This window comes from Epinephelus lanceolatus, chromosome 16 (genome assembly GCF_041903045.1).
Source record: "Epinephelus lanceolatus isolate andai-2023 chromosome 16, ASM4190304v1, whole genome shotgun sequence".
In the NCBI taxonomy this organism is placed as follows: domain Eukaryota; kingdom Metazoa; phylum Chordata; class Actinopteri; order Perciformes; family Serranidae; genus Epinephelus; species Epinephelus lanceolatus.
The window spans coordinates 19354123-19379067 of NC_135749.1; the positions used below are offsets into that span (position 1 = coordinate 19354123).

General features: G+C 41.8%; 1 protein-coding gene across 2 annotated transcripts in view; it reads left to right on the forward strand.

Moving 5' to 3' along the window:
• The first annotated feature begins 3151 nt into the window (after positions 1 to 3151).
• The window catches only part of dtnbp1b (dystrobrevin binding protein 1b), a 41027-nt gene continuing 19233 nt past the window's right edge, over positions 3152 to 24945 (forward strand). For both annotated transcript variants that reach the window (XM_033637987.2, XM_078175509.1), the window contains exon 1: positions 3152 to 3540. In XM_033637987.2, the coding sequence (XP_033493878.1) occupies positions 3495 to 3540 (46 nt within the window). In that variant the 5' untranslated portion in view covers positions 3152 to 3494. The remainder of the gene's footprint in view (positions 3541 to 24945) is intronic.

The window sequence follows — 24945 nt, forward strand, 5'->3', positions numbered from 1 at the left end:
CACGTAATGTAACATAATTTATTTTCTGTAGTTGTTGACGAAGCGTACTGTAGGTCTAATATGCGTGGATATGTGACGTTTTGTTTGCCATCACTTTCGTTTCTTTAATTTTTCCCCATGTCCTGTCTCTCCCTCTATCTATGTTATTCATTCATTCATTTTCCGTAACGGCTTATCCTCTTGAGGGTCGTGGGGGGGCTGGAGCCTATCCCAGCTGACACTGGGCGAAAGGCAGGGTACACCCTGGACAGGTCACCAGACTATCACAGGGCTGACACATAGAGACAGACAACCATTCACACTCACATTCACACCTACGGACAATTTAGAATCACCAATTAACCTGCATGTCTTTGGACTGTGGGAGGAAGCCGGAGTACAAACCCAGGTTGACATAAGGAGTACATGCAAACTCCGCACAGAAGGGCTCCCTCCCCCAGGTCCGAACCAGGAATGCTCTTCCTGTGAGGCAACAATGCTAACCAGTGCATCACTGTACCGTCTTTTCCATGATTGTTAGCTAGCTGCAATTATGTCTGAATAGAGTCTGAATCTGATGTTTGACTCATGCCAGGCAAGTGGGGCAAAAAAAATTATGTTGTGACAGTCTGATTTAACATGTTTCCATACCTATGCCCCACTACTACTTTTAGATTGTATTGCATTTTTGAGATTGAACAACTGACATAGGCAGCCTTGGGTGTTAAGTTGTGTCTCAGAGCACCAATGTGCACTTTGGTTTTTGTTTTAATTCCTCTCTAAGCAGAGTCCGGTAGTTCGAAAGTAAGAAGCTTTTTTTAAATTTTTGAATAAATTAATAGGCTAACCAAACTGTCAGCAGTCACTCCCCCCTCTGTGGGAGCTCTACTGCTCCATGTCCACGGACCGCCTATTATAATATCATGAACATCTGCAGTAGAGTGTAATATATGGTGGTAATGAAAATTTTATTATGGGTCCTTGAGAAGTCATAGAAAAGTTTTAAAACTTTGTCCATGAAAATGTGTGGGAACCCTGAAATTAGCTTTTCTCCCCATGTCATTGTCAGACAGCTTGAAATTCTCCCTAAAATGTGAGCACACTTCTAATCTCGTCTAGTCTGAAAAAGTCTTATATGAATTCCTCTGTGGCTGCAGTTATTGCATTTGGATTTCTCATCTAGTGCTGTTTTTTGATGTGAGAAAGACAAATGTTTGAATCTTTTTTGTTAGAAAAGAAAAAGCTTTCTTCTACCATCCCATGGCCAATGAATCACACACTCGCCACCCACTTCCTTGCTGGATGATCATGATTAATGTACTGGTTAACATTTCCATACTTGTTAGCCCAAAGCAGTATCAGTCATCAGTCAATGGTTAGAAGCTCTGGGGCTCAAGGAAGTTGGTTGTATGCTGCGATCTCTCACATTCCAGTGTTTGTAAAGCGAAGTAGTGAAAGGAGTGCTTCTGTCACATTCAGTGTGAGATTCGGACAGTGAGTGCGGAAAGTGTCATGGTGCTGGCTCTGCGAGAAATCCTTGGGTAAAACCTTGAGATAGTTCTTTGATTCAGTTTGTATGTTTCCTTTTATTATAAAACTACAGCTGCAACTGTGTTCGAAAATCTCTGGAGACTTCACCATTGTCAAGGAGCAGGATATCCAGAATAGTTACAAACGGATTTTGCTATTTTCAAGGTTCCAAGTTCCAAAACATTACAATGCTAATATGCCAACACTGCAGCGACACACCCCTGTACTAAAAGTCATAATACTTATTTGTCCTAAATGTTCAAGAACAATTACAATGAATGGACTAATTACTCTTTGAACAGCAGCTAAACAAAGTAGTTGCTAGGCAACTTGTATTTGTGGAAGCATTGTTGATTGGTGCAGTTATCACTGTATTATCTACCATTCACTGTTATTTCCAATGAACTGTGTAAGTGTTTTTCTCAGGTTCTTAATGTGCAGTGATTATCTGTTTGATAATTTGTCTTATTGCACTGCATGATGTCATGTTCCAGGAGTCAGTCCTAAAGTCCAGCCGGCGCACTTGCCACCCTTCCCGGCTCATTCAGCGCCGCAGTTATAATCACCCATAGCTAATTAAGGAGCTTATGATATTTCCGTAGAGTTCCCTGCAGTGTGACTTGTGCAGCTGTAGCCAAACGCTATTGATTGTGGCTGCTGGTGTTTGTATCTTGTTTTTTCTGCACATCGCCCCCACGGGCATTGAGGGCTATGATGTGTCATAAAGATGAAGGCTAGGGTTTACATTATGTGGATCTGGTGTGTGTGTGTGCATGCGTGCTTAACCTTGAGGGTTTAATTCTCTTCAGAGTGAATCACTACCCTTTTTGACTCTTAAGTCCTATGTTGTTTGATTAGATATGCATTATTCAGGCCTATTTTCAGCTGATATTTCTCCACTGCGCTGATTCTGACATTTACAAAATTGATACAGCAGTGACACATCTTTAGTGGTTCCCACCAATTTCACTGAACATGCATTGGGGGCATGTCCAAGGAGGAAAGAGAGGGGAGGAGTTAGTAAAGGACATGAGAGGAGGAGACAGAGCTAGGTGGAACTGTGATGCTCTTCACAGCATCATGCTAATGAGGAGGATTATTATGTCCCCCCCTCAGGCAGTGGAGGCAGACAGAGTGGGTGTGGGCGCAAGTGTGTTTCACTGTTGACCGTGTGATTTGAGTATGAGGCCATTAGTGTTGGTGTGCATGATAAACCTCACCTTTGAAAAGTGATTCTATTTGTTGCTTTGACATCTTTACTGTGTCTCCACTTTATTAGGTACTCATCCCTATTTATGAAAATAGCCTGCTCGTCCAGTCACTGAGTCACATAAACAAAGAAGGTATATAAAGTATGCAGACTGGGTTAAGAGGCAGCAGTGTGTGTTCAGAGGTCAGAGGCAAATGTGCTTGTGGGTTTTAAAAACATACGCAGCCACACACACACACAAACTCATCATCATCTGTGCCCCTCATTTCACTTCCTCCCTACACACACACCCTCTCTCCCACCCCCTCTCTTCATCCTCTCTCCTCTCCTCCAGTCCCCCTCCTCCCTGTGCTCCGCAGCAGCCAGTGGTATGCTCCACTCGTCTTCTCTCTCTCTCTCTCTCTCTCTCTCTCTCTCTCTCTCTCTCTCCACTGTCAGCCTCAGCAGTCTCCTCGCTGGAGCCAGACACTGGTGCAGCGACGGTCCATACATACATGCATGTGTGTGTTCTGCGTGTGCCGGGCTCTTGAGAACGCTCACCGTTGGAGTGTGTGCGAGTGTGCGAGCTGATCTGCATGAGAATGTGCATGTGAGCCTTTCTAGAGCATCTTTTGTATGGAGGAGCATGTGCACAGAGTGAGAGACAGCGTGAGGATGCGTGGTGGGCAGGTGTTGTTGTGATCGGTGGAGTTTTCGGTGTAGTATCGTCGTGCCGTCTGCCTCCCCCTCCCTCCAATTTGGTTATCTTGTGAGGGCCAAAAAGCACCCTGCTGGGATGTCCACCTCGCCTGGTGCAACAGACGGGAGCCAAAGGAACTCCTGTAAGTGACTTTTTTTTTCTTCTTCTTTTGAAATTGGGAGTGGCGATCTGTGTGTGTGTGTTTCAGTATGTCAGATGTGTGTCTGGCCAAGGGTTTGCTTGATACCAACCTTGGGCATTCAAACAGAGGGTCTTTATTTTAAAAGGAGACCTGTTCAAGCCACAAGGAGGACAGTGAAACAACAAATATGTTTATTATTGTTAATGTGGTCATAACAAGTGAAATACAGAATGCACTTTACATTGGCAGCAGGAATGAGTGTGACATCAGAAACATAGTGAGTGGGAGTGAAGAGTTTGATTGTGTAACACAGCATGTATAAGGGACAATGATGTCTATGATAGTAAAAGTAAAGGGGGGTAATGCATGAATGTGTGTGTATACTTGTACATGTTTACATGTTGGAAAGAGAGCTTGGGGGAGGGGTGTGACGTGGGAGTGTGTGGGAGCATGGCTGAGTGTGTTTACATATTCCCTGGAACGCCTCCAGCTGACGATCCATTGGAAAGGAGCTGTGCATCGATTGACAACCAGGCCAACTGTATCTCTTCAGGAAGAGGGAAAAGACCAGATGACTTGCTGATGTCATTCACTACTGTCAAACTAATGAGTGTATTTTGGGAAAAAAAATAGCACAGTCAGTGTTTTGTTAAACCAAAAACACAAAAAACAGTCATGACAGGATTAAGTCTTTATCTCAGTTTCTGTTTAGCTAAATTAATAATTAATTAAGAGTGAAGTGCTGTGTGTACTGCCTTTTTGTAAGTGTGTGTGTGTATATCCACTTTATGTCTGCACTGTGTGTAGCAATAACTTTGCAGGGCAGTGCAGGCATTGTGATAAAGGCATATGGCTATAACGTTATATTGTGGAGTATCAGTTATTCAGTGGGTGAAAGTGTGTGGGACCGCTCTGCAGTTTTAATGTTTGACTTCATTCTGGCCTCAAGCAATGTGCACACACACACACACACACACACATACACACACACGCATGCACACACAGACAAAACTGTGTACTGTAAGTGGGTGATTGATAAAATGATGTGACTCATTTTGACTCATCTGAGAGCTCAGTGGGAACATACACACAGAAAATCTCCCTCTCACTCACACACACATACACACACACACACACACACATTGAATGCCTTGACTGAGGCACAGATCACATCTGGGAAAATGGGTCTCCTTTTATTGCTTTCATTATTATTGCACCATCCCCCCCTCCTTCTTCTCGCTTTCATTCCCCTTCTGCCTCCTGTTATTTTCAGGATGTTATTTACTGCCCAACCTTGCATATAACTCGCCTGGAAACCTTTTTGTGTGTCTGGGTGATGAGTTAATGATCACGCACTGACACACCCACCCACAGCAGATACCTATGTGTGTTTATGTCTGTGGGCTTGTTGAATATAATTACATCATTGTGTGTTCAGTTATTCGGCTGAGTAATATGCTCGCTTATTGTTGTATAACTCTCCGCTCTCACATGTTTAGTTCTCGGCTGCTTCTTGCTGTTGCACTTGACCAGTTTGTTCCTTGTCAAGACACATCCATCACATTACCTTCTTACAGAGCAGTGCCTTCAAACGGAAATATCAAGTGGCCACGGGCTACAATTACTGATTTACTAACCGTAATGTTACATAACCAAACGCAGCATCTGAGGAAACAAGTCAATAGTAAACAGAGATAAGTGTCGAAGACTGAACAAATCAAAAAAATGGGAATGACTTAATTACGCTGAAGATTTTTTTAAGTATGTCATATTTCCATTTTATGAGTTGTGTTGTGCTTTGGTGTGAGTATCAAAGCAACATGCTCACACAATGCCAGATTAGCAAGAATAATTTATGATACTCATTAAAACATCAAATAAAAGGCTTACGGTGCTCATTTTGCTGATTAAAAACTGCAACAAATAAGATATTGTAATTACATAATGCTCACCAATTGATACAAAAAAAGAACATAGTCACGGGCTATTTATGGACTTAAACTTTAAAGCCCTTTATTCGTAAGGCAGTAATATTTTTAGATAAGACAATCAGTGGCGTTTTTTAATCTCTGTCCCAGCAGCTTGACTCAGTGTGGTATTATCACAGTGTAGTGCTGCTGCAGAGCGCTCTCTCCCTCTGTTAGCTTGTGTCCTCTGTAAAGGAGCAACAGCAGGCACCTGCCACTGAGATGGATGTGCTGTGTCATCACTTCTGCCAAATGATGGCTTGCTTCACCTCTCCTCTCCTCTTTGCTCTTCCCCTTGTCTACTCCCCCACTCCCCTCCTCCTTTCCATCCCCACCTCCCTCCCTCCCTCTCTCTCTTTTTTGCGCCTGGTTGCTGCACACATCTGCTCTTTTCTCTGCTGGTGTCTCATCTGTTCCTTAATCTCCTCTCCTCTGTATCCCACAGCACTCCTCCTCCTCCTCCTCCTCTTCCTCCTCCTCCTTCTCTCTTCTTCTTCTCCTCTCTGCTCTCCTCCTGTCTGGTTTATCTGGGTTCACATGAAACTTTAATTGCATGTAAATCAAAGCGCCGCAGATGTGATTAGTCTTTTGTGCTGCTTTAATGAGTGGGGTCTGGACTATTGAAATATGGTACAGTAGCTGGCTCCTGCACTGCCTCTGATGGCTTAAGCCACGGGCAAGCTCCACTTTTAATGCTGCCAGAAGAAACCTTGAAGTTTTCAGGGATAACGTGAAAAAAAATATAGCTGAGAGGATCTTGGAAAAATCTGAATTTGCTTATTCTTAAATGCTAATTTGTCTTGCAGTTCGACTCCCTGCTTAAAAATCAGCATGAATATTCAGCTCAATTCCTAAAATGGTATTTAATGGGTTTTAAAAGTGCTCATTACAACAATATCAACAAAGTATATATGTGCGTGTAGGCAGGCTAAGGATATGAGAAGAATTGTGTTGGGCTGACATTTTAAAATGATAATTAGCATGCAGTCTACTCATTCTGATCAGAAACTGGCATGTAATTGTGTAATAGAAAAGGTAGCAGTTTCTGAGATGTGACATTTAGCAGGCGGCAGCACAGAGGGTGCTCGAGTTTTTTTTCATGTCCAACCAAATATTTGCTCCTGCTGAAAAGTTTAAACACTTACTGTAATTGACACGGTTTCTGCCAAGTGACGACGGTTGTGTTGACTTTTTTGCATCTGTGTGTGTGTGTGTGTGTGTGTGTGTGTGTGTGTGTGTGTGTGTGTGCGCGCACGCTTACATTTCTCCATCCACGCACAACCACAATGCAGTTAACTTGCTAATTAGCGTACTCAAACATCACTCACACAGCATGTAAACACCGACACTGTGTACACAAGTGGATGTGTCTTAATCTGTCTGTTCATTTTCAAGGAGGTCATGCTCCCTTTGAAGCCGCTGACAGAGGTTAAGACTGGAATTTATGGTATTAATTGTCTTTAAAGATGGATTTTGTTCGGAAGATGAAAGAATCTGTGCCGTCCAAGGGTGAAGTCAAGGACGGAGCAGCGCTTGATGTTCATAAGACGTAACAATCGCAATCTAACTCCACTTGTTTCTTTCTTTTTGTTGCATGTGGTATGAAATTGTAATTGGATCTGTGGGCTAAGGTGTCAGTATGCATATGCCATGTGGAGATCTTATAGCATGCCCCCACTGTTGCATAACTGATGCATATGTGCAGTTGCATAAATGTTGAGTTTTATTTCATGCACATGGCCATAAATATGCACACACAGTTGCACACATGCACAGGTATGTACTACAGTGTTTTTCCATGCAGTGACATGGATTACCATTGTGATAATGTTAATAATAGTCCAGCTATCTATCCATCCATCCATTTTCCCACTTATCCTTCAGGGGTTGCAAAAATATCTGCCATGGCTCAGGATTTTCAGATTCACACTTTTTGGATAAAAGGCACGTTATCGCTGCTTTACGTCTCCAACCTTGCTTGCTGTCCTTTCCTTCCACCATTCCTCTCCTCCCCACTCTCTCTCTACCTTGTCCCCACATCTCCTTCCAGTCTGGGTTGCAAGCAGGGTCCACCTGGCTTAACAGGTGTTGTTGGAAAACCCTAAGTATGCTGTCTCCCCTCTTAACACTCATGTTGTTTACTCAACTGTACTACTGCCAGGCTTCCCCAGCGATCTTTACACTGAGATCATCCTTGCTCAGTTAGATTAGGAGGAACAGTCTCACAGCAAAGATGCTTTTGGGATTCGTGCATGTTACAAAGAGTGCCACAGGAGGAGAAAGAGAGTGGAGACAAGGGGAGGAAGAGGAGTGATTAAAGAGTGAAAGAGAGGAGGGGGGAGGGGGGAGGGAGAGGAGGTGGTTGGGTGTGAGAAAGAAGAGAGAGAAGTAAAAGAGGGCACAAAAAATGAGGAGATGAACAATGCAAGGGGAAGGAGGACGACGGAGCAAAGAAAAGACAGCAGAGGAGGAAGAGAGCAGTGCAGCAGAGGAAGGGTAAAATAGAGAAGGCAAAGATAGCAGGTGGAGGATGAAGGAGAGTGGGTGAGGAAACCGAGAATGAGAGTGACTCGAGAATAATAGAAAGAGAATATTGGTAAAGAGGAGGAATTAAAAAGACTGAGCCAAACCAAAAAGCACATTACAGATAATGAAGAAGAAGAAGAATAAGAAGACGTAGGAGAGTAAGACAGGCCTCCACACTATCTGGGAGTCTGCTAATTGGTGGTGGTGGTGCAAAGGTTGCACAGAGATCACACACTGCAGGAAAGGAGAATCTCCAGCCTCTACTATCTGGAGGACATTTCATCCTTTTTTTAAAAAGATAAATGACAGTGGAAACTGAAAAAGTGAGGACCTTGTCACATATAATAAGTGCAGTAATGATGTCAGCTGTAACATATTGTTTGAGGGTTTGGCTCCATGTGCTCAGTGAGGTTTAAGTGGAGATTAACACATTTCATTTAGTGGGATTTTCCGTACCACAATCCACAACCCCATGTTTGTTGGCAACTCCACTACATAATACTTATTGATTGGTTTATTAAGACTGGTGTCATACACGTTTGTAATAAGTATCATCAAGCAGACCACAAGATTCAAGATTCAAGATTCAAGATGGCGACGCTAATAGCTGCCATGACTTGTTGTTGTGTGTTGTTTGTTTGTTAATTCAGTGTTTTGTCACAGTACCCTGAAACAGCTATATTGGACCTATTTATGTTATAGTATTTCTAAGTATCTTTTTCATATCTTTTTTGCAATATTCTATTCTATATTCATGTTCCTGACTTTTGCAGTGCTTTTCCTTTATTTCTATGTCTTATTAATATGTGTATTGTATGTTAAATGTATGCACCAAAGACCAAAGCAAATTCCTTGTAAGTGAAAACCTACTTAGTAATCCTTATTTTATAGTCTTTTAACATTTTTCACAGTGAACCTTAGCTCTTAGCTCTAAAATATATATTACGAATAGGCAAGTGAAATGTCATACTTACCACCATACCACCTTATTCCTGAGGGCACTACTGTAGAAAGGATTATGGGCCCAACTTCCAGGGAGATAGCAGAAGTAGCAGTAAGCTAGTTAGTCCCCTAGACTGTCTAGACTGTGGTTAGTCCCAGTGGCTACTCTTGGTGGCTAACCGCCAACGCTGGTTCTTTTTGAAAGCAATTTGCCTTCAGTTTAGTAAATACTGATTTAACAAATATTTAACTAATGTTAACATTAGTTTAACAACTAGAATGTCTTTGCGGAGCTCTGGTACCTGTTGCACTGTCCGTGTCTGTAACAACTAACAACCAGTCTAAGCTAATTTTTTTGTCTTCGGAGACTGTGTTGCACGTGCGAGCAGAACAAAAAGGGATTGTTCCTGTTGCCAAAGGCACTAATAATATGAGAAATAAAACCACAAGAGTTTCACAAGGCATAGAGGAAAAGTATTAAATCAGAATTAGCAGAATAGAATGACACATAGACTGACAGGTCTGTCACTCAACGTCAGTACATGATATCCCTGTCTTTCCCCGTCTGACTTCATTCTCAACCACATAAGAATAATGGTCGTTATAAAATAAACTCAGCAACATACCTTGAAATATGTATTTAGTCATTAGGGCTGAGAATGTGTTACTGATGTACTGTACTTCCTTTATATCATATAAAAAAATTAATAAAAACGTCAAAAGTTAATTCTTTTGCTACTACTTTATATTACTATGACTGAAGTCTGCTGCTAAATTCAGCATCATGTTTCCCTCATAACTGTTTTTAATAAATTGGAAGTTAAAAAAATGGGTAAACTGTGTCGTTAACGCAGATGAGCGGAGGATTAGCTGGGAAACATCACATTTAGTCACTTTACACAGAGCTACAGTTAATACTGAATTATGTTAAATGTTTGCTGAATGTGTTAGTATCTCTTAGTAAGTCATCAGAAATCATAAATCATCTTTAGAAGGAGCAGATGTTTACCTTAAGCTGGCTCGGGCCATGTTAAAATTAACAATGTTTTAACAAGCTAATTGCTAGCATGCTCGGTTGAAAAGGGAAAAAAAAACAACAATGCTTTGAGACGGCTGTCAGAGATGGCAGAGGTATGATCACATATGCTATGTGGTGTGTCCCATGTTTTATTTCCCAGCTGCTCTTGGAAAGAAGAACAGAGTACTGTAAACAAACTGTTACCACTGGAAATTGCTGGTTTTGGTTCAATGCCAGAAGTTGCATCCATAATTCACACAAGGTATCATGGTGGCTAGGAATAAGGTGGACAGTTAAATTAAACCCTTATTAATGTTACAGAGCTGTCTACATTGCATTGTGGGATATTAATGCAGGCGTAGTGTCCAATGTCTGCGTACTGTAATATTTCACCAGAAATAGTACGCGATCTATGCACTGTTGGTTTTATACTAAGGTTCAGGACACACACTGTTTTAACACACTACCATGTAAGTGAGAACTCTTGGATGCAGTTTGTGTTTTTAACAAACTCATGGAGCAAGTGTTAGCATAATTAGCTAACTCTCTACAGATGATAGAAATCTGGCAACAGTTGTCACTACAGCTGGTAAAATTGATGGTTGCTGGCCATTGTCTAAAATCAATGATCCATTGTTTGGAAAATGATTAAGAACAGAGACTGGGAAGCTTGACAGGCATAGCAGCTGCAAGTGAGGGAGGCAGGGCTTGGCAAACTGTCTTCTTCCTGATTATCGTAATCAGAGTAAGGTCATCAACACCAGGATTCCTGCTCAGTCATTAGAAACACTGATGCATCTGCAACACTTAGTGAGATTTATGTTGATTTTGTTCAAAATGCATGTCAAAGATCATCAGATAGGTGATGCTTTCATCCAGCCTTAAATCAATTAATATCACCATAATGGTGAAATCTGCGTGTCGCCTTTTTTTTCTCAGTATCACAGCTAAAAATAAGCTCCCACCGCTCGTCATGCTGAGAAATTATGCTCCGAGCTGTGTGGCATGACAAAAGAATAAATACTTGGACAGATCCACAAGGAGCATAATGATTGTAATTAAAGGGGCAATAGTGACTGGTATATAATTTTACACACAGAGTTATGGCAGTTGTTTTGTTTTAAGGGTGTGCCCCAGTTACTTCAGTGATGAAGAAAGGGTGAGAGGGATGAGTCTGAATTTAAGTCTGTCAGATAGTTTCAAACACCCCCTCAAATCTGCCCGGGGATGCTGTAAATCTGGAGGACCAAGATGACAGACTGTCTTAAATTATATTGCATACAAAGGCATATAAAAATACACTCACAAAGACACGCACACTTACAGATGAGCAAAGACCACCATGCATTCCCATACAGACGCCTATCTATCTATCGAAATGCATAATTTATTTTCTAGTGGGAAAAGAAGCCGATATAATCAGTGTTTTTTGTCTCAAATCCTGGTCACAGATGGTTTAGAAATTGCATTTTTCCATCGCCATGTGATGTACCTCAGCAGGTGGGTTATCGCTTTTTTCTCTCCTCCCACTCCTCTGGGAAATGGAGAAAGAGAGGATTGAGAAAAAAGTAATAGTGTGGTCAGACAGCCAGAGAGTCGCTCTAATTAGGTCCATGGTTGAACAGACAGTATTTACCGACTCAGACAGAGGGGGAGTCTGTTGCAGAGTTTGTACTGTCTGGTCCTGGGAGTTTAATGTTTTTGCATGCACACACCTCTTTATATTCATACCTGTACCAGTCTGTGTGCGTCTGGCTGTATTTCTGTACTGTAAAGCCTGTTTTTTTGGAGCTTGTCTGTATGCTGAGACCATCAGTACTTCTGTGCCTGCTGCTCAGGCTCCTATAGCCTCCTGCCTGTACTCTCCCTCTGTCCTCCAACCCCCTGCCTGCTGCCTTATGTAAGGGTAAATAACTCAGGTCAGCCAGAGACAGATAAACCCCTCAAGGACCTCTCATTTGGACCGGGGTCATAGAACACATCTTTTCCCTCCCCTCTCTTTCCCTGTTTCTGTCTCTGTGAGTCTGTACCTTACTCTGCAGAAAAGAAAGTGTTAGCACATCTGTGTGAGTGAGCCAGTCTGCACGTTATGTATGTACATGATATCAGTGAATCAGTCAGTGTATTGTGTATTCACAGATTTGTAAGCAGTGTGTGAATGTGTGTGCATGTGTGCGAAACAACAAAACAAAAGGAGACAGTAAGACAGGTTGCTGTGGGGGAGGGAAGGCTCTCCCGCTGTGTGCCAGGTGACTGTGTGTGTGGCCCAACTAGAAGTCAGATACAACAAAAACAACAGATGGATTTACAATGGAGCATCATCACTGGGCCACTAATGAAGTGTTTCATCCCAAGGTGTGATGCTTTTGCTAAAACCTACTCGCCGCGGGGAGAGAAAACACACTCACTACCTCACATTGACTACTGAATATTTAAAATACTGTATAAAGATTGTGCAAGATGTATGATACATATTTAAAACTTTTACAGTGGCCTTTGTCCACACTATATTTGAATAATGCACATCTCACACTGTTGACACATTTCTTTCTGAAATACTGGCTCCAAGGTGTAACTGTGCAAAAATTGGTGCACTGGAAACCTGTAAAATATTGCTTTTGATTTAGAGGTGAGAATCTACGTCACATGGAGCCACAAGGGCGCCTAGGTATAAATATTCGGACAGCGGTGTTGTACCACGTGATCAAGATGCAGTAGTTGTACTCTAGCACCCCAGGATAGGCAGTATTAAGCATGCCCGATAGCATTAGAGAAAGAAAGAGAAAAAGTGAATTAATGCAGGGACGAAAGAGGGGAGTGCAGTATAGAGTTAGACATGCCCAGGGGGCTTCTCTCTATGTGCCTGTTAGCTTGTGCATGCATGCATGTGTGCTCCCGTGTGATGTTGCCTCATCTCTATGTGCAAATGCTCTGTGTTACATTCTCTCCCCCGGCCAAGACCATGCTTTTAACAATTCATGCTGGGGCTAACAAGAGGGCACACTTTGACTGCGGATTGATGAGTAGGTGAAAGAGAGAGAGGAGCAACGAAAGAGGGATGAGGAGAAATATGTGACAAATACGCAGTGACAGAGAAGAGAAGTGGAGCTTTGCAAAACAAAGAGATTTTGCTGATAGCTTTTGATATCTCTGTCGGGGTCTTACAAAAACACCTTTGAAATATTTAGTGGAAGGCCTCGGCGCAGATGAGAAGAGCAAGCTCTCTGCCCGGTAGTTCACCCAGAAAGCTGAAAGCGAAGAGCTTACGGAGAAAGATCATCTTGACAGCAGAGCTCTTGTTTAGTTTCAGATCATTACCATGACACCTTAAAATCAATAACTGGAAAAGTACTATGACTATTTCAAGACCAACAGTCCTTCAGGCTGAACAAGAAATGTTTTGTGTAGCTGTTTCATTTTGTGCTGATGGGCCTGTTTATGTGGCCTGTTTGCAGTGACATTGAAATGGAAATTGCAGTGAAGTGCACACAAGCTGCGCATTTAAATTTTCTACTGTACTCTAGCTCTTACCTGTGACAACACAACTCCACTACTTGATACCTTTATCTCACAAATCCTCCACAGCACGTTATTGTTTATTATGGCAATATCTTTTATTTTTGGACCAGTAACTAACTGCTTTTATGAAAAAAAAAAAAAAAAGTAAAATGACATAGGGCTGCCTGCGAAAGAGGAAGTTTTGAATAATCAGTCGAAGACCCCCCCAGTTGACTGAGGTTATTCAGCCAATGCTGAAAGAAGACTGATTGGGCTTTCGTGCAAATTTGCACAATTTCTGTTTAAAAAGGGCTAGTGTGAGTCTTAGTGAGATGGAGGTAGCTGCCTGGAGGAAGAGAGGCTTTGTTCTGGTCAGGCCCTGAAACAACATTATCTAACGCCTTCTGCTTAGAAGTAGTGAATTTACAGCTCACAGCAACTTAATATGACACAGTCTCTGGCTGTGTTTGATATCTAGTGTCAGCAAAAAATGCTGTTGCACATTTCCATTCTGTCCTTAGAATAGTTAGCCTGCACGAGCTTGGAGGGCTAACTTGTTTACTGTAATACGTAAATAGATCGGTCACCGGCACAGGCGACGTACACCCTGGACAGATCACCAGACTATCACAGGACTGACAACCATTCACACTTCTATTCACACCTATGGGCAATTTAGAGTCACCAATTAACCTATCCACAACCTTCATGTCTTTGGACTGTGGGAGGAAGCCGGAGTACCCAGAGAAAACCCATGCTGACATGCAAACTCCACACAGAAGGGCTCCCTCCTGGGATTGAACCAGAAACCCTCTCGCTGTGAGGCGACAGTGCTAACCACTACACCACCGTGCCGCCCCCGTTCAAACTTGATGACATAATTCTGAGTGAGGTACATCCCTGAAATGATGTGACGTACAAAATGACTTTCCTTTCATTCCAGCACTTCATTGACTCAGCTTTAGAACCACATCTCAACGCGCTATCCATTTAGAGGTGGAAAAATGTTAATGTTTTGTCATATAAATGCTTTGACTTTTATTTTGTTGTGTGTTGGTTTTGCTGACAGATGGTTAACACCATTTTCATCCCTGGTTGTGAACATCCTACCAGCCTCACCTTAAGGCGAACTGTTGAACTCATTGAAACTGCGCACATTGGACATTGGAGTGAGATGAAGTTGCTCTTATGCTCTTTGAACCACCTGTAAAGGACATGAAAAAGAGGTGTATGTTTTTGCTGGAGGTAGCAATTTGAAAAAGAATATTCCGGCAGGCTGGATGGGTCCATGGGTTTAAGATGTTTACACCAATTTCTGGCCTTTCCCTTGACATGTTTCAAAATCAAACTGTAATATATTCAAGGTAAAAACATTTTTTTTAAAAACATTTGATTTTGACAATTACATGCCCGCTGTGGCCCTCATTTTTTCATTGTTAACTGTTGTGCTGAACCTTCACTGAACTTTTCTCAAGCAGCTCTATTTTAGCATCCTTTGTCCTCAAAATTAGACATTTTCAACCACAAGGCTGCACCAGATTGGATGTGCTTAGTTATTTTGCATCATTTCTTCTGAACTGTATTTTAAAACTCTTAAGGTGCGTGAACTCGCATCTCCCTGTGTAAAAAGAAGCTTAAATCATGCAGCATGACTATTGTAATGGTTCCCTCAACAGTAACTGAAGGCAGAGAAGAAGAGTTGCATTAACTCAGATTTCTAAACTATGTAATAAAATTGATATGTCAAGGTCATGGACTACAAGTTGGAGGAATAAATAGAATCCAAGTTGTAACCACTTTGCTACTGCCTCACTCGCACACACACACACATGCACGCGCACACACTCACAGGATATCTCAGTCTTTCCTTACCGTTTACTCTGTCACCACAGGATGACAGTAGGCTGGCTCTTAGGGACGTGAAGGATTCATATTTAGAAATTCATACAATAGTTCCATTATCCCACTTGGCTGCCTCTCAAGCTAAGTCTATACACACACATTCCCACCACCTCCTGTAGCTGGAAGCTTCTCCATTGTTGCTGAGCCGTACAAGTAGGAAATGAGGTTGCTAAATAAAGGCAAAGGTTAGGGATGGCATGGGGCCAAGATAGAGACAAAATCGGATGTTTCTCCCGTGAGAGCAGAGTTAGAGTCAAATTCTAGAATAAGATGTCAAGCCTGAGGAATAAAAAGTGAACTATAATATTAAAATAAGCACAACATTTTAAGCAAGTTCAGTAATTCTGGAAGAATGACAGTATATCATGTAGGTTTTTAATTGGCACACTGTTCAGGATTTTAATCAAAATGAATAAATTGTTAGGACAGAGTGTATTGGAAATGAACTCCCTCAATTTTGCACACAACGCTCCCAGACAAGAAATCTCTTGTTCCTCAGTTCCTTTCAAAACGTAACAAAGACACCAACACTTTTAGACTCTTTGGAGATTGTGGTAAAATTCAAAAATGAACTTGTCAATCCAACATAATAGTCTTTTGAAACCTAGTTCAGAGATGAATATTGAGGATTTCAAAGACAGTTTAACAATTCTGGTGGGCCAAAATACAAAATGACAAACTACATATCACTGAGATACACATAGCTCTATCAGTTAAAAGCATCAGTTAAATGTGGGATCTATCTGTATTTTGTTGATGTGTTTGTCTGGTAATACACATAGTTTGTGTATATATACATAGTTTGTGAAAACAAATCACATCTGCCATGACTGGATAAGGATATAAAGATGAGATTTTTTTTGAATAAGGTATAGACACATGAACTTCTATTTAGTATTAGTATTTTTGCAATTATTTATATCGTGCTGTAAGACAAATAGTATTGGTAATTAATTTAATATATTAGAATAGGTCTAGGAGAATTAATTATTGTACAGATCTACACTCATGGGGAGCTACATAAGTGACTATTATTAATATATGAAGAAGGGGTGGGAATACATAAGTTTGTACTTCCTTGCGCTCCTTTTTGGACAAGTAAATCAAATCATTATTATTTTGCTACTAACTAACTATCTAATTACCTGCAAAACCTTTAAAATTTGGAAATGTAGTATAAGAAATTTCACACACAAACCATAAACAAACGACAGAGAGCACCAAACTGCCAATACAGATTGCAGCGTTAATTCCCAACCGTCCTCCAAAGGCCTTTTTAACTCATTCCAGGTGATCCCTATCTTATTAAATTAACTTTAAATAATGAAACAACCATGTTGCACATATGTCCCGAACACCTGCTTGAGATTTTCCCTTGCAGTTCAGCAAGACGCCGTACATGTAAACTAATCTATCATTTATCAGCTTCTCTAAATGAAAAAACCTGCATACAGTACTCGTACACACTCTCTGGCGCTCGCTCTGACATGAGTGCTGATGAAAAATTAATTGAAAGGGAACATGTGTGTGTCTGTTGGTTACTGTACTATGTATGAAAACACATGTTCTTGATGATGATGGGTGTTTTATGCACAAGGACAGTCGTCTTTGGTAATGTTTCATAGACAAACATAAGATTATTATTATATTAGCTGTAGATGTTTGAAGATTGGCAATATTTCACTTTGTCGAGGTTATTAAAATATGAACTGGCTCCACTTGAGACTTTGTTCAGCTCGTTCCAAGGAGATTTGTTTTTTTCTTTTTTTACATTTTATGCTTTTGTCATCCCACAGTGTGCATACGCTTCACTGCACTTATACTCTGTTTTGTGCTATCTTAGCTATGCTTGTGTAACCCCACAGTGCTCCACTGTCGCTCTCTCGATTGTTAAAACATTTCAAAGACGTAGGTTTCGTTTGAACATTTCGGGGGGACACATATGAAACAGAAGATTTGGGGGACCTCTGTCAGAAAATTCTGAGCATCACTTGATTTTTTGCATTCTTTTGAATTTGTATGCACTAGTGTTCAGCCTTTACTGCATAAAAATAGGGTGTAAATGTCTTTAATGTTATCAAAAGAAAAGTCCTGTGCTACTATCATTTTATATTTTTAAGTACATTGAAGGACGTGTATTGAGAGGATACACTAACAAGGTGATGTGCAAGGTGCCTTAACCTGATCTTTAATAATTTGTTGTATAGCGAGCACTGCAAAGCTCAGTTATTATTTATCACATACAGCATACTGCATAGGGATATTTTTTGGTCTACTCATCATGTCAGTGGTAAAGTGAGGGAGCTGAGTCTCTACAGTGTTGGGAGTTCAAGTTTTGACTCACAGCTTCAGATGCATGTCAGCCTACGTCTGTCTCCTGCATCTCCCTCTCTCCCTTTCTTTACTTTCCTCTGCTTAGTCAAATAATAAAAAATATATAGGGAAGAGTGAATAGGTTGCTCTTGAGATGCGTCTTCACTGAGGACTTGCAGTGGGTTTTGCTGATGTAAGGCTGTATTTGTTGCGGTATAGGGAGAAAAGAGGAGATTCTTGCATAATGCATGAAAGCCTGTTCTAGAAATCTCACACATTTTTATACCCCAAAATAAACACAGTGTGCGCACGTCTCAAATACATGTGCATATTGGGTGTGAATATCTATATGCATGTTATCTATATAAACAGATATCTGCATATGTATGCAAAACCTGGAGGCAACCGTACAAGATTTTGTTATTTGAGGCACTCTGAGTAACTGACCAGTCACGCTTGAGCGGGCTTTGATTGCACGCAGGTAAAAAGTCGGTATGGAGAGCAAAAGAGGTGAAAGGTATGGGCTGCAATGCAATCTCTGAACTCATCAGCTATCATCTGATGATGATTTAGCTTTTTAACAGTTGTTTCCTTATTTACATGCATTCATACACAGATATCCGTTCATGGAGATTGGCCGAAATGTTGCCTGGAGGTGTCTCAAGTTGCTGATCGAACTGTAAACAATAGCCAGCACAGGGGAGAGGAAGTTTTGACCCAGATGTCTGCTGGCTACACTGCAACCCCTGAAATATTGGCTGTCCCCAGAGGCTTCATTAAAAGATGTCATTAGATGATGGCCGATGGCTTCTGAGATTGACATGCATGCAGCTCATCATTTGCAAACTCACAAATCATCCACTGTGCATGTATTTCAAGACCTAAAGCTGACAGTTTAACCCAGCTGCAGTACCACAGCAATATTCTGTCATAAAGAGCTCCTGTCCACGATATCCCTGCTGCTCAGGTCAGATTGCACACAACACCCGAGGGCATGTGTGCACGCTGCTTTCCTTTCTCCAACTGTTTGTTTTTCAGTCACCGGAACCTTCTAGAGATTTTACCTGCCTGCTTGGTGTGAGGATCAGATTGGCCTGGTTTTCTAATTTAGAAGCACACACACACAGTCATTACTGCATTACCCATCGTTAAGCAAGACATCACCCTTATCGGTGTGAGTAAAGCTCCCTTCAAGGCAAGCAATTAACCTGTTAGAAAATGCCTCTCAAGCTCACTTTTTTCTTCCTCTCCTCCTCCTTTCGCCTCCTTCAGTCAGCCTCTATTAACAGTTCACAGAGGTTTTGGTGATGTAAGCATTTTTAATTGTCTCTCGGGGAGCAGGGTAATTTTTTAAATCCGCTTCCAGCTGTAGAGCATGACACATTTGTACTATATGTGCATATGGATAAAGCCTCTGTGAAGGTAATAAATTTGCATCCAGCTCCACTGTACTTCGATTCCTGGTTGTCAGGTGCTTAGAGCCCATTGGTTAAACACTGATTTATTTGGCAGCCCAAGGATTCTCTTTCTCCCGTATTTATCTCCGTGCACAGGGAAGAGTATGGGAAATTTAATTTTTCATTATTCATTAAGACACATTTAATCCCCGTTTGAAAGGATGGGTTTAGCAGCATTTGAATGGCAAATGAAGCAGGACTGGAACTGCAAAATTTTGATTAGCCCAAGAATTCAATTTCCACATATTAGGTAACATCATTTATCACCCATGCCTCAAACATTAGCTACAGTGGGTTCTCAATATGAAAGTGTGTGGTATGTTCAGTATCCTTCTGAGAATCGCCAAGTGCAGCCAGAAGCAGTCAGCTATAACGGCATCAGTGAACATGGAGAGGGTTCACGTGGGCAGCACATTTTGTTGGCACACGAGAAAGACGTTTTTGAGCAGATTGTGTAATGTGGGCAGTCTGACAGGCTTGTGAAGAGCTGGGAGACCTCTGACAACATGTAGACCTCCCCCCTTTCCTCCTCGCTCCGCTTGATGGATGGAGCCACTATTTGACAATGTACTGTCAGGTGCTGTCAGATTAAACAGCCTACTCTCTATCTTTCTGTCTTTTTCTGTCACTGGTTATCAAAATATGGGTTCAAGGCCCCAGCGCCATGTTAGACATGAGCATCACGTTGAATATTTGGAATATTTTGCATGTGAATTAAGATCACAAGGCTATTATAGCAAATGTTTACTTAAATTTACCATTGTGACCATTCTGTCACCAATCTATTATCTATTTATGCTACATTTATGTTCATGTTGCTGGCATTTATTTGTTTGACAGTAAGAGTTTTGGTGTGCATATGCATTGATATTATTCTGACATGTTCACACCTCCAACTCATTAAATATGGCAGCTTGGTCAGAGGCCCTTTGCATCAAACTTTGACACTCAAAGGCCCCACTGATGCTTCTTTACATATGAAAATAGATATGTTTATTTTAAACTTTGTGACTGTCACTGCCCATGTGCTCTAATGCATCCTTTATGTTGACATGCACATCCACTAGATGGCATTAGAGAGCAGAGTCAAAAGTTTTTGACAACAACAAACATGGCGATGGTGGAGGAGGTCATAATAATGTACCTTTAAACAGAGGCAGCGTTGTAGACGGCGAGGCAAATACATCAGGACATGTGGATAGAGAACTCTACTAGCTATATTACAGATTTGTTTTGCTCTGCCATTCTAAAATTGTTTCTGTCATATCCTTCGATTGTGTCTTGCTTGATCTATGCTGCACTGCCCCCATGATTTTGTTGGTTCTGCCAAACTTCATCTGTATTCGTAAGCTTTTAGAAAACTTGCACAAACATGGATGAAATAAACAGACAAAAGCCTCATCTGTTTCGTATGCATATCTAACGTTCAGCATAAATGAGCCTGAAGTTCCCATCTAGCACTAGTTTAGGTTGCTCAGTGGCGGCATGTCAATTTCTGCTCGTTCCATGCATTGTGTCTTTCAAAATAAACATCTGTGTTCACAGGAAATGAATGTTTCGCCACCAAAACGGCTTGAAGTTTACGTTACAAGAGTACTAGGTTAGGTTTAGAAAAAAGATCATGGTTTTGGGTTAAATATATATGTAAACACCAACACTACACAGCTGGGTGAAGGTCTTTTGTTTGTTTGACTCATCCACCACGTTTTCCTCCTTCCTCCCGCCCTGCTCAGACCTTCTCACTCATTATACGGATCGTAAAGGGTACCTTGTGGATCGGAAGCGGATGCTGACGGCCATTAACCAAGCTTTCGTATTTAATGCCCCGCAAATGAGTATGGGCTGTATCTGAATAGAGACATGTTTATATCTATTTCCTAAACTAAAAGATCCCGGCATCAGTCTCTGATGCTCTGATGCAAATGTACAAAACTCTCCTCCAGCTCCCTCTGCTTTAAATTGTTTTTTTGTACAAAGCCACCAACACTCTGATATTTCCAAAGTGACATTTTGTCAAGCATAATATGTTGTTCGTTTTTTCCCACCCTGAATTTCCTGCTTGATGTTAATGTCCATTCATATAACCAGCTAACACATACTCTGGATATGTTTTCTATCTCCCCTGCTACTGACCTTTATCCATCTGGCCCCTGCCAGGTAAACGTGTTTCTCCCAGCCTGCCTGTTGTGTGACTGCACGCTAACATACACATGTAGTGTGCACTTGAATATACACAATTTAAAAGGCCAGATGCCCTACAGCAATAGAAATGTTTGGAGGTAAATGTCAGCTGGCAGTGGGAAGCAAAAAGCTAAGAAATATATATATTCGCATTGCCTCCATAGAGCGCATTTGCTCACATTCCCCTCCTTCGCCTCTGCTGCAGGCCTCTCTACCCACAATATTTAGATTTTGAGCTCATTCACTGCAGAACAAAACAAGCAGGCAGACATGGACACACATCCCGGAGCTAAGTGCAGCTGCTCACCGTGCACCTTGGCAGCAGCAAGACAGTTTTATATCTTAGATCATTTGGAATCATAAGACAGTTTCTCTTGTTTCACTGTTGTGTCAAGTGAGATTAAAGGTTGCGAATAATAGATGCACCTTGAAATCCAGGATACCGTCATCTAATGCGTCATATTATGTAACGTGGCTGTGTGGTAACGTGTTTGTTATACATCTTTGTTAGAGCAGTGAATCTTAAAAAAATTATTTTAATAATCTGTCAGGTTTGTCATGGGAGGGATATTTGGTCAGATTACATTTTATCTAACTAAACTTGCTGTGGTAATTTAAAGGGACAGTTCACCCCAGAATCAAAAATACAGATTTTTCCTCTTAGCTGTAGTGTTGTTTAATAGTCTAGATTGTTTTGGAGTGAGTTGCCGAGTTTTGGAGATAACAGCCAAGAGATTTCTGCCTTTTCTAAAATATAATGGACCCAGATGGCACTCAGCTTGTGGTGCTCAAAGTGCCAAAAAGACATTTGAAAAACTCAACAGCAATGTCTCTTTCCAGAAATCATGACCTGGTTACTCAAGATAATCCACAGACCTTGATGTGAGCAGTTTTATGTAGGGACTATTTTCTCTCTAAGGAACTACACCCTCCAACTGTATCACTGAGCAGGAGGAAGGGCTCTAGTTTCACAGACCGGGCACGGCGGAGGCACAGTGCACCTGCGCTTCGCCAACTGGGTGTGGCCAGGCGGATTTTGTAAGTTTGGCACACCGTGCGCCCTGGCGCAACTACTCCTCTTTCCCACCTCCGTCCCTCCTACCGGCGCAAGTCGGAAAGAGGGAGGAGAGAAGGCGTGGAGTGGGTTTTACACAGCCCATTCACATCACACCAATCAAATGAGCCCCTCTCCTCGCCCTTAAATGTGCCATGCAAAGGCGTAATGAGAGTTTAGTCGTTTCGCCATGGCAGAAGAGAGCAGCAGCGTCAGATGGCCAAACTTCTCCCAGGAGGAAACTGATGTTTTGGTCCGGGAGGTCCAAGCTTACAGTGTCCGAATATACGGAACTGCGAGCAGACCTCTACAGGCTGATGATGAAAAGGCAGCCTGGGAGGAGGTCACCACAATTGTAAATCAATGTTGCGTTTCTCTCGTGCGCGCACGCTCTCTCTTTCTCTCTCGCAGTCTCACTCTGTTTCTTTTCTTTTGACTTTTCTAAGATGACAGATGCTGAATATATACTCCCTATCTGATGCTGTGGCTGTTTGTGGTTGGCTGAGAGGGATGTGAACTCATTAGTTTGCAGCTGTGTTAATCAAATCAGGTTGGGTTTCCATTACGCGTGCCAAACGGTGCCAATCCCCTTTGATCTGACATCAGATGTGACGGGACAGTCGATATAGAGATACATTTATGTGCTGATTGCAGATAGTTGCATTGATTAGTGGTTTTGTGGCTATTTATTGCATCGTTAATGTGCCTGATATTCTGGAAACCTGCCTGTGAGGTTTTGGTGATGTGTGTGCACTGTCCGCTGGTCAGCCAAACTTCGGCTTACACCGGCTGCGCTCCTCCTGTGCTGACAGTAGACGTGGTTTCAGTTGGCGAGCTTTTAGTGCACCTTTGGCGAAGCCTTTTGGCACAAAACTGTCACTGCGCCAAGCTGCATCTGTCGACACCTCCCCCTGCTGCGCCGCCACACCCATCTCAGCGCACCTTGGTCTGCCAAACTACCAAACTGAGCGCGCCTTGGGTTGTGCTGCTCGAAACTAGCTCTGCGCAGGGTTCGCCACCCTGCGCCACCCTGTGCTGCGCCGGGAAACTAGAGCCTGATGTGTGCATCTACTCATGGATGAGAGGCTCGTGCTCATGACAACACGAGATGTAAACATTAATGGCGCCCTCCTTGACTGAGCTGTAACACTACCTAGCTCAGTGGTGCTAGGTGAGCTAGCAGTAGACCGTTCATTCTGCACTGTGAAAAATTATGAATTGGTTTTGAGGTGAGCTGTCTCTTTAAGATTCAGGTCATGACTTTTCTTCATGATTTTATTCCCACCTACACGTTTTTTGTTTTTTTTTTGATACCCAATTATGCTCAAACTGTTGATATTGCTGGTGCTTTGATTACTTTAGAGCCAACATGCTCTGTTAGTTATCTAGGTTTCATCAAATCTGGCTTTAAGCTGTTTAGGTGATACAGACTGACTGACTCATTTAAATCCCTGCAGTGCATCCACTGTAAAATTGTTAGCATCTCCCCGGTGTTCAAGCATCAGCAACAGAAGAGCCGAGGAGAGGCCAGGGCAATATAGAGAACCACAAATGTTTTATCACTGGGCTAATGAACAAGGCTGTGATATAAGCAGCTTACATTTTGAGGAATTATTAAAGTTATTTACTGATTTGAAGTCGAAATACTCAATCAGAGATCACGCAAACACAAAGTTTTAAGTTGTATAATGACGAGTAAAGACATATCCGAAGATCATTTTTCTTCACCCCTCTCAGATTTAATTGGTACATTCCTAATCCCACCATACAGCGTTCTACTGTGGATGGTTGTGCTGCTAGCTGACACCTCCGATTTACTGCTAGGCCTTGTTGTGACCCATCCACTCTATCTATTAATGAGTGTGTGCTTCTCCACACATTTCAATCTGCCTAAGCAATTTATGTCTTTCCATCCCTTTGTTCATTTTGTGTGACTAATTGTCAGACAGCAGAGCAGGTAAATAACAGTGGCAGCTTGTTGTTTTGACACATTAGTTAAATGTGTTCATATGTGGAATCGATCAAAAGGAATTAATCGGATCACTTGGTGCTGTGTAATGCACTATTACATCTTGTATGGGGTCTGTGAAGCTGTATGGTATCTTTGAGCATATAACAGTTTATAATTTGAAATGAAAAATATTATACCCGCCAGTGGTGTTCAAGCTGTCAATGACTTAGAAGGGAGGAATCCTCCCACTGAGCTTTGCTTCACATGTTGTTGTGTGTGCAGTTGCCTGGTTACATGTGAAGTTAGCAAAAGCTGTGTGTTTTCATCCCACTCATATGACATGATGGTCACTGACAGAGAAAGAGGGAGAAACCTTGGTGTGTGCAGTTGTGAGTCATGTGGACCAGGCAAATATTTAACAAGACTGTTGTCCACATCTTTATCTTCAAAATACAGCTTCAAGCACCAAGACCATGTGGTCTGGAGTGTAACCAGACATCACCACGCACTTTCTAACATAACTTATAATTTTAGACTGATAACTGACTCAACAATATATTAGAATCCGTCACAGTGAACGCCACATGTTACTGCAG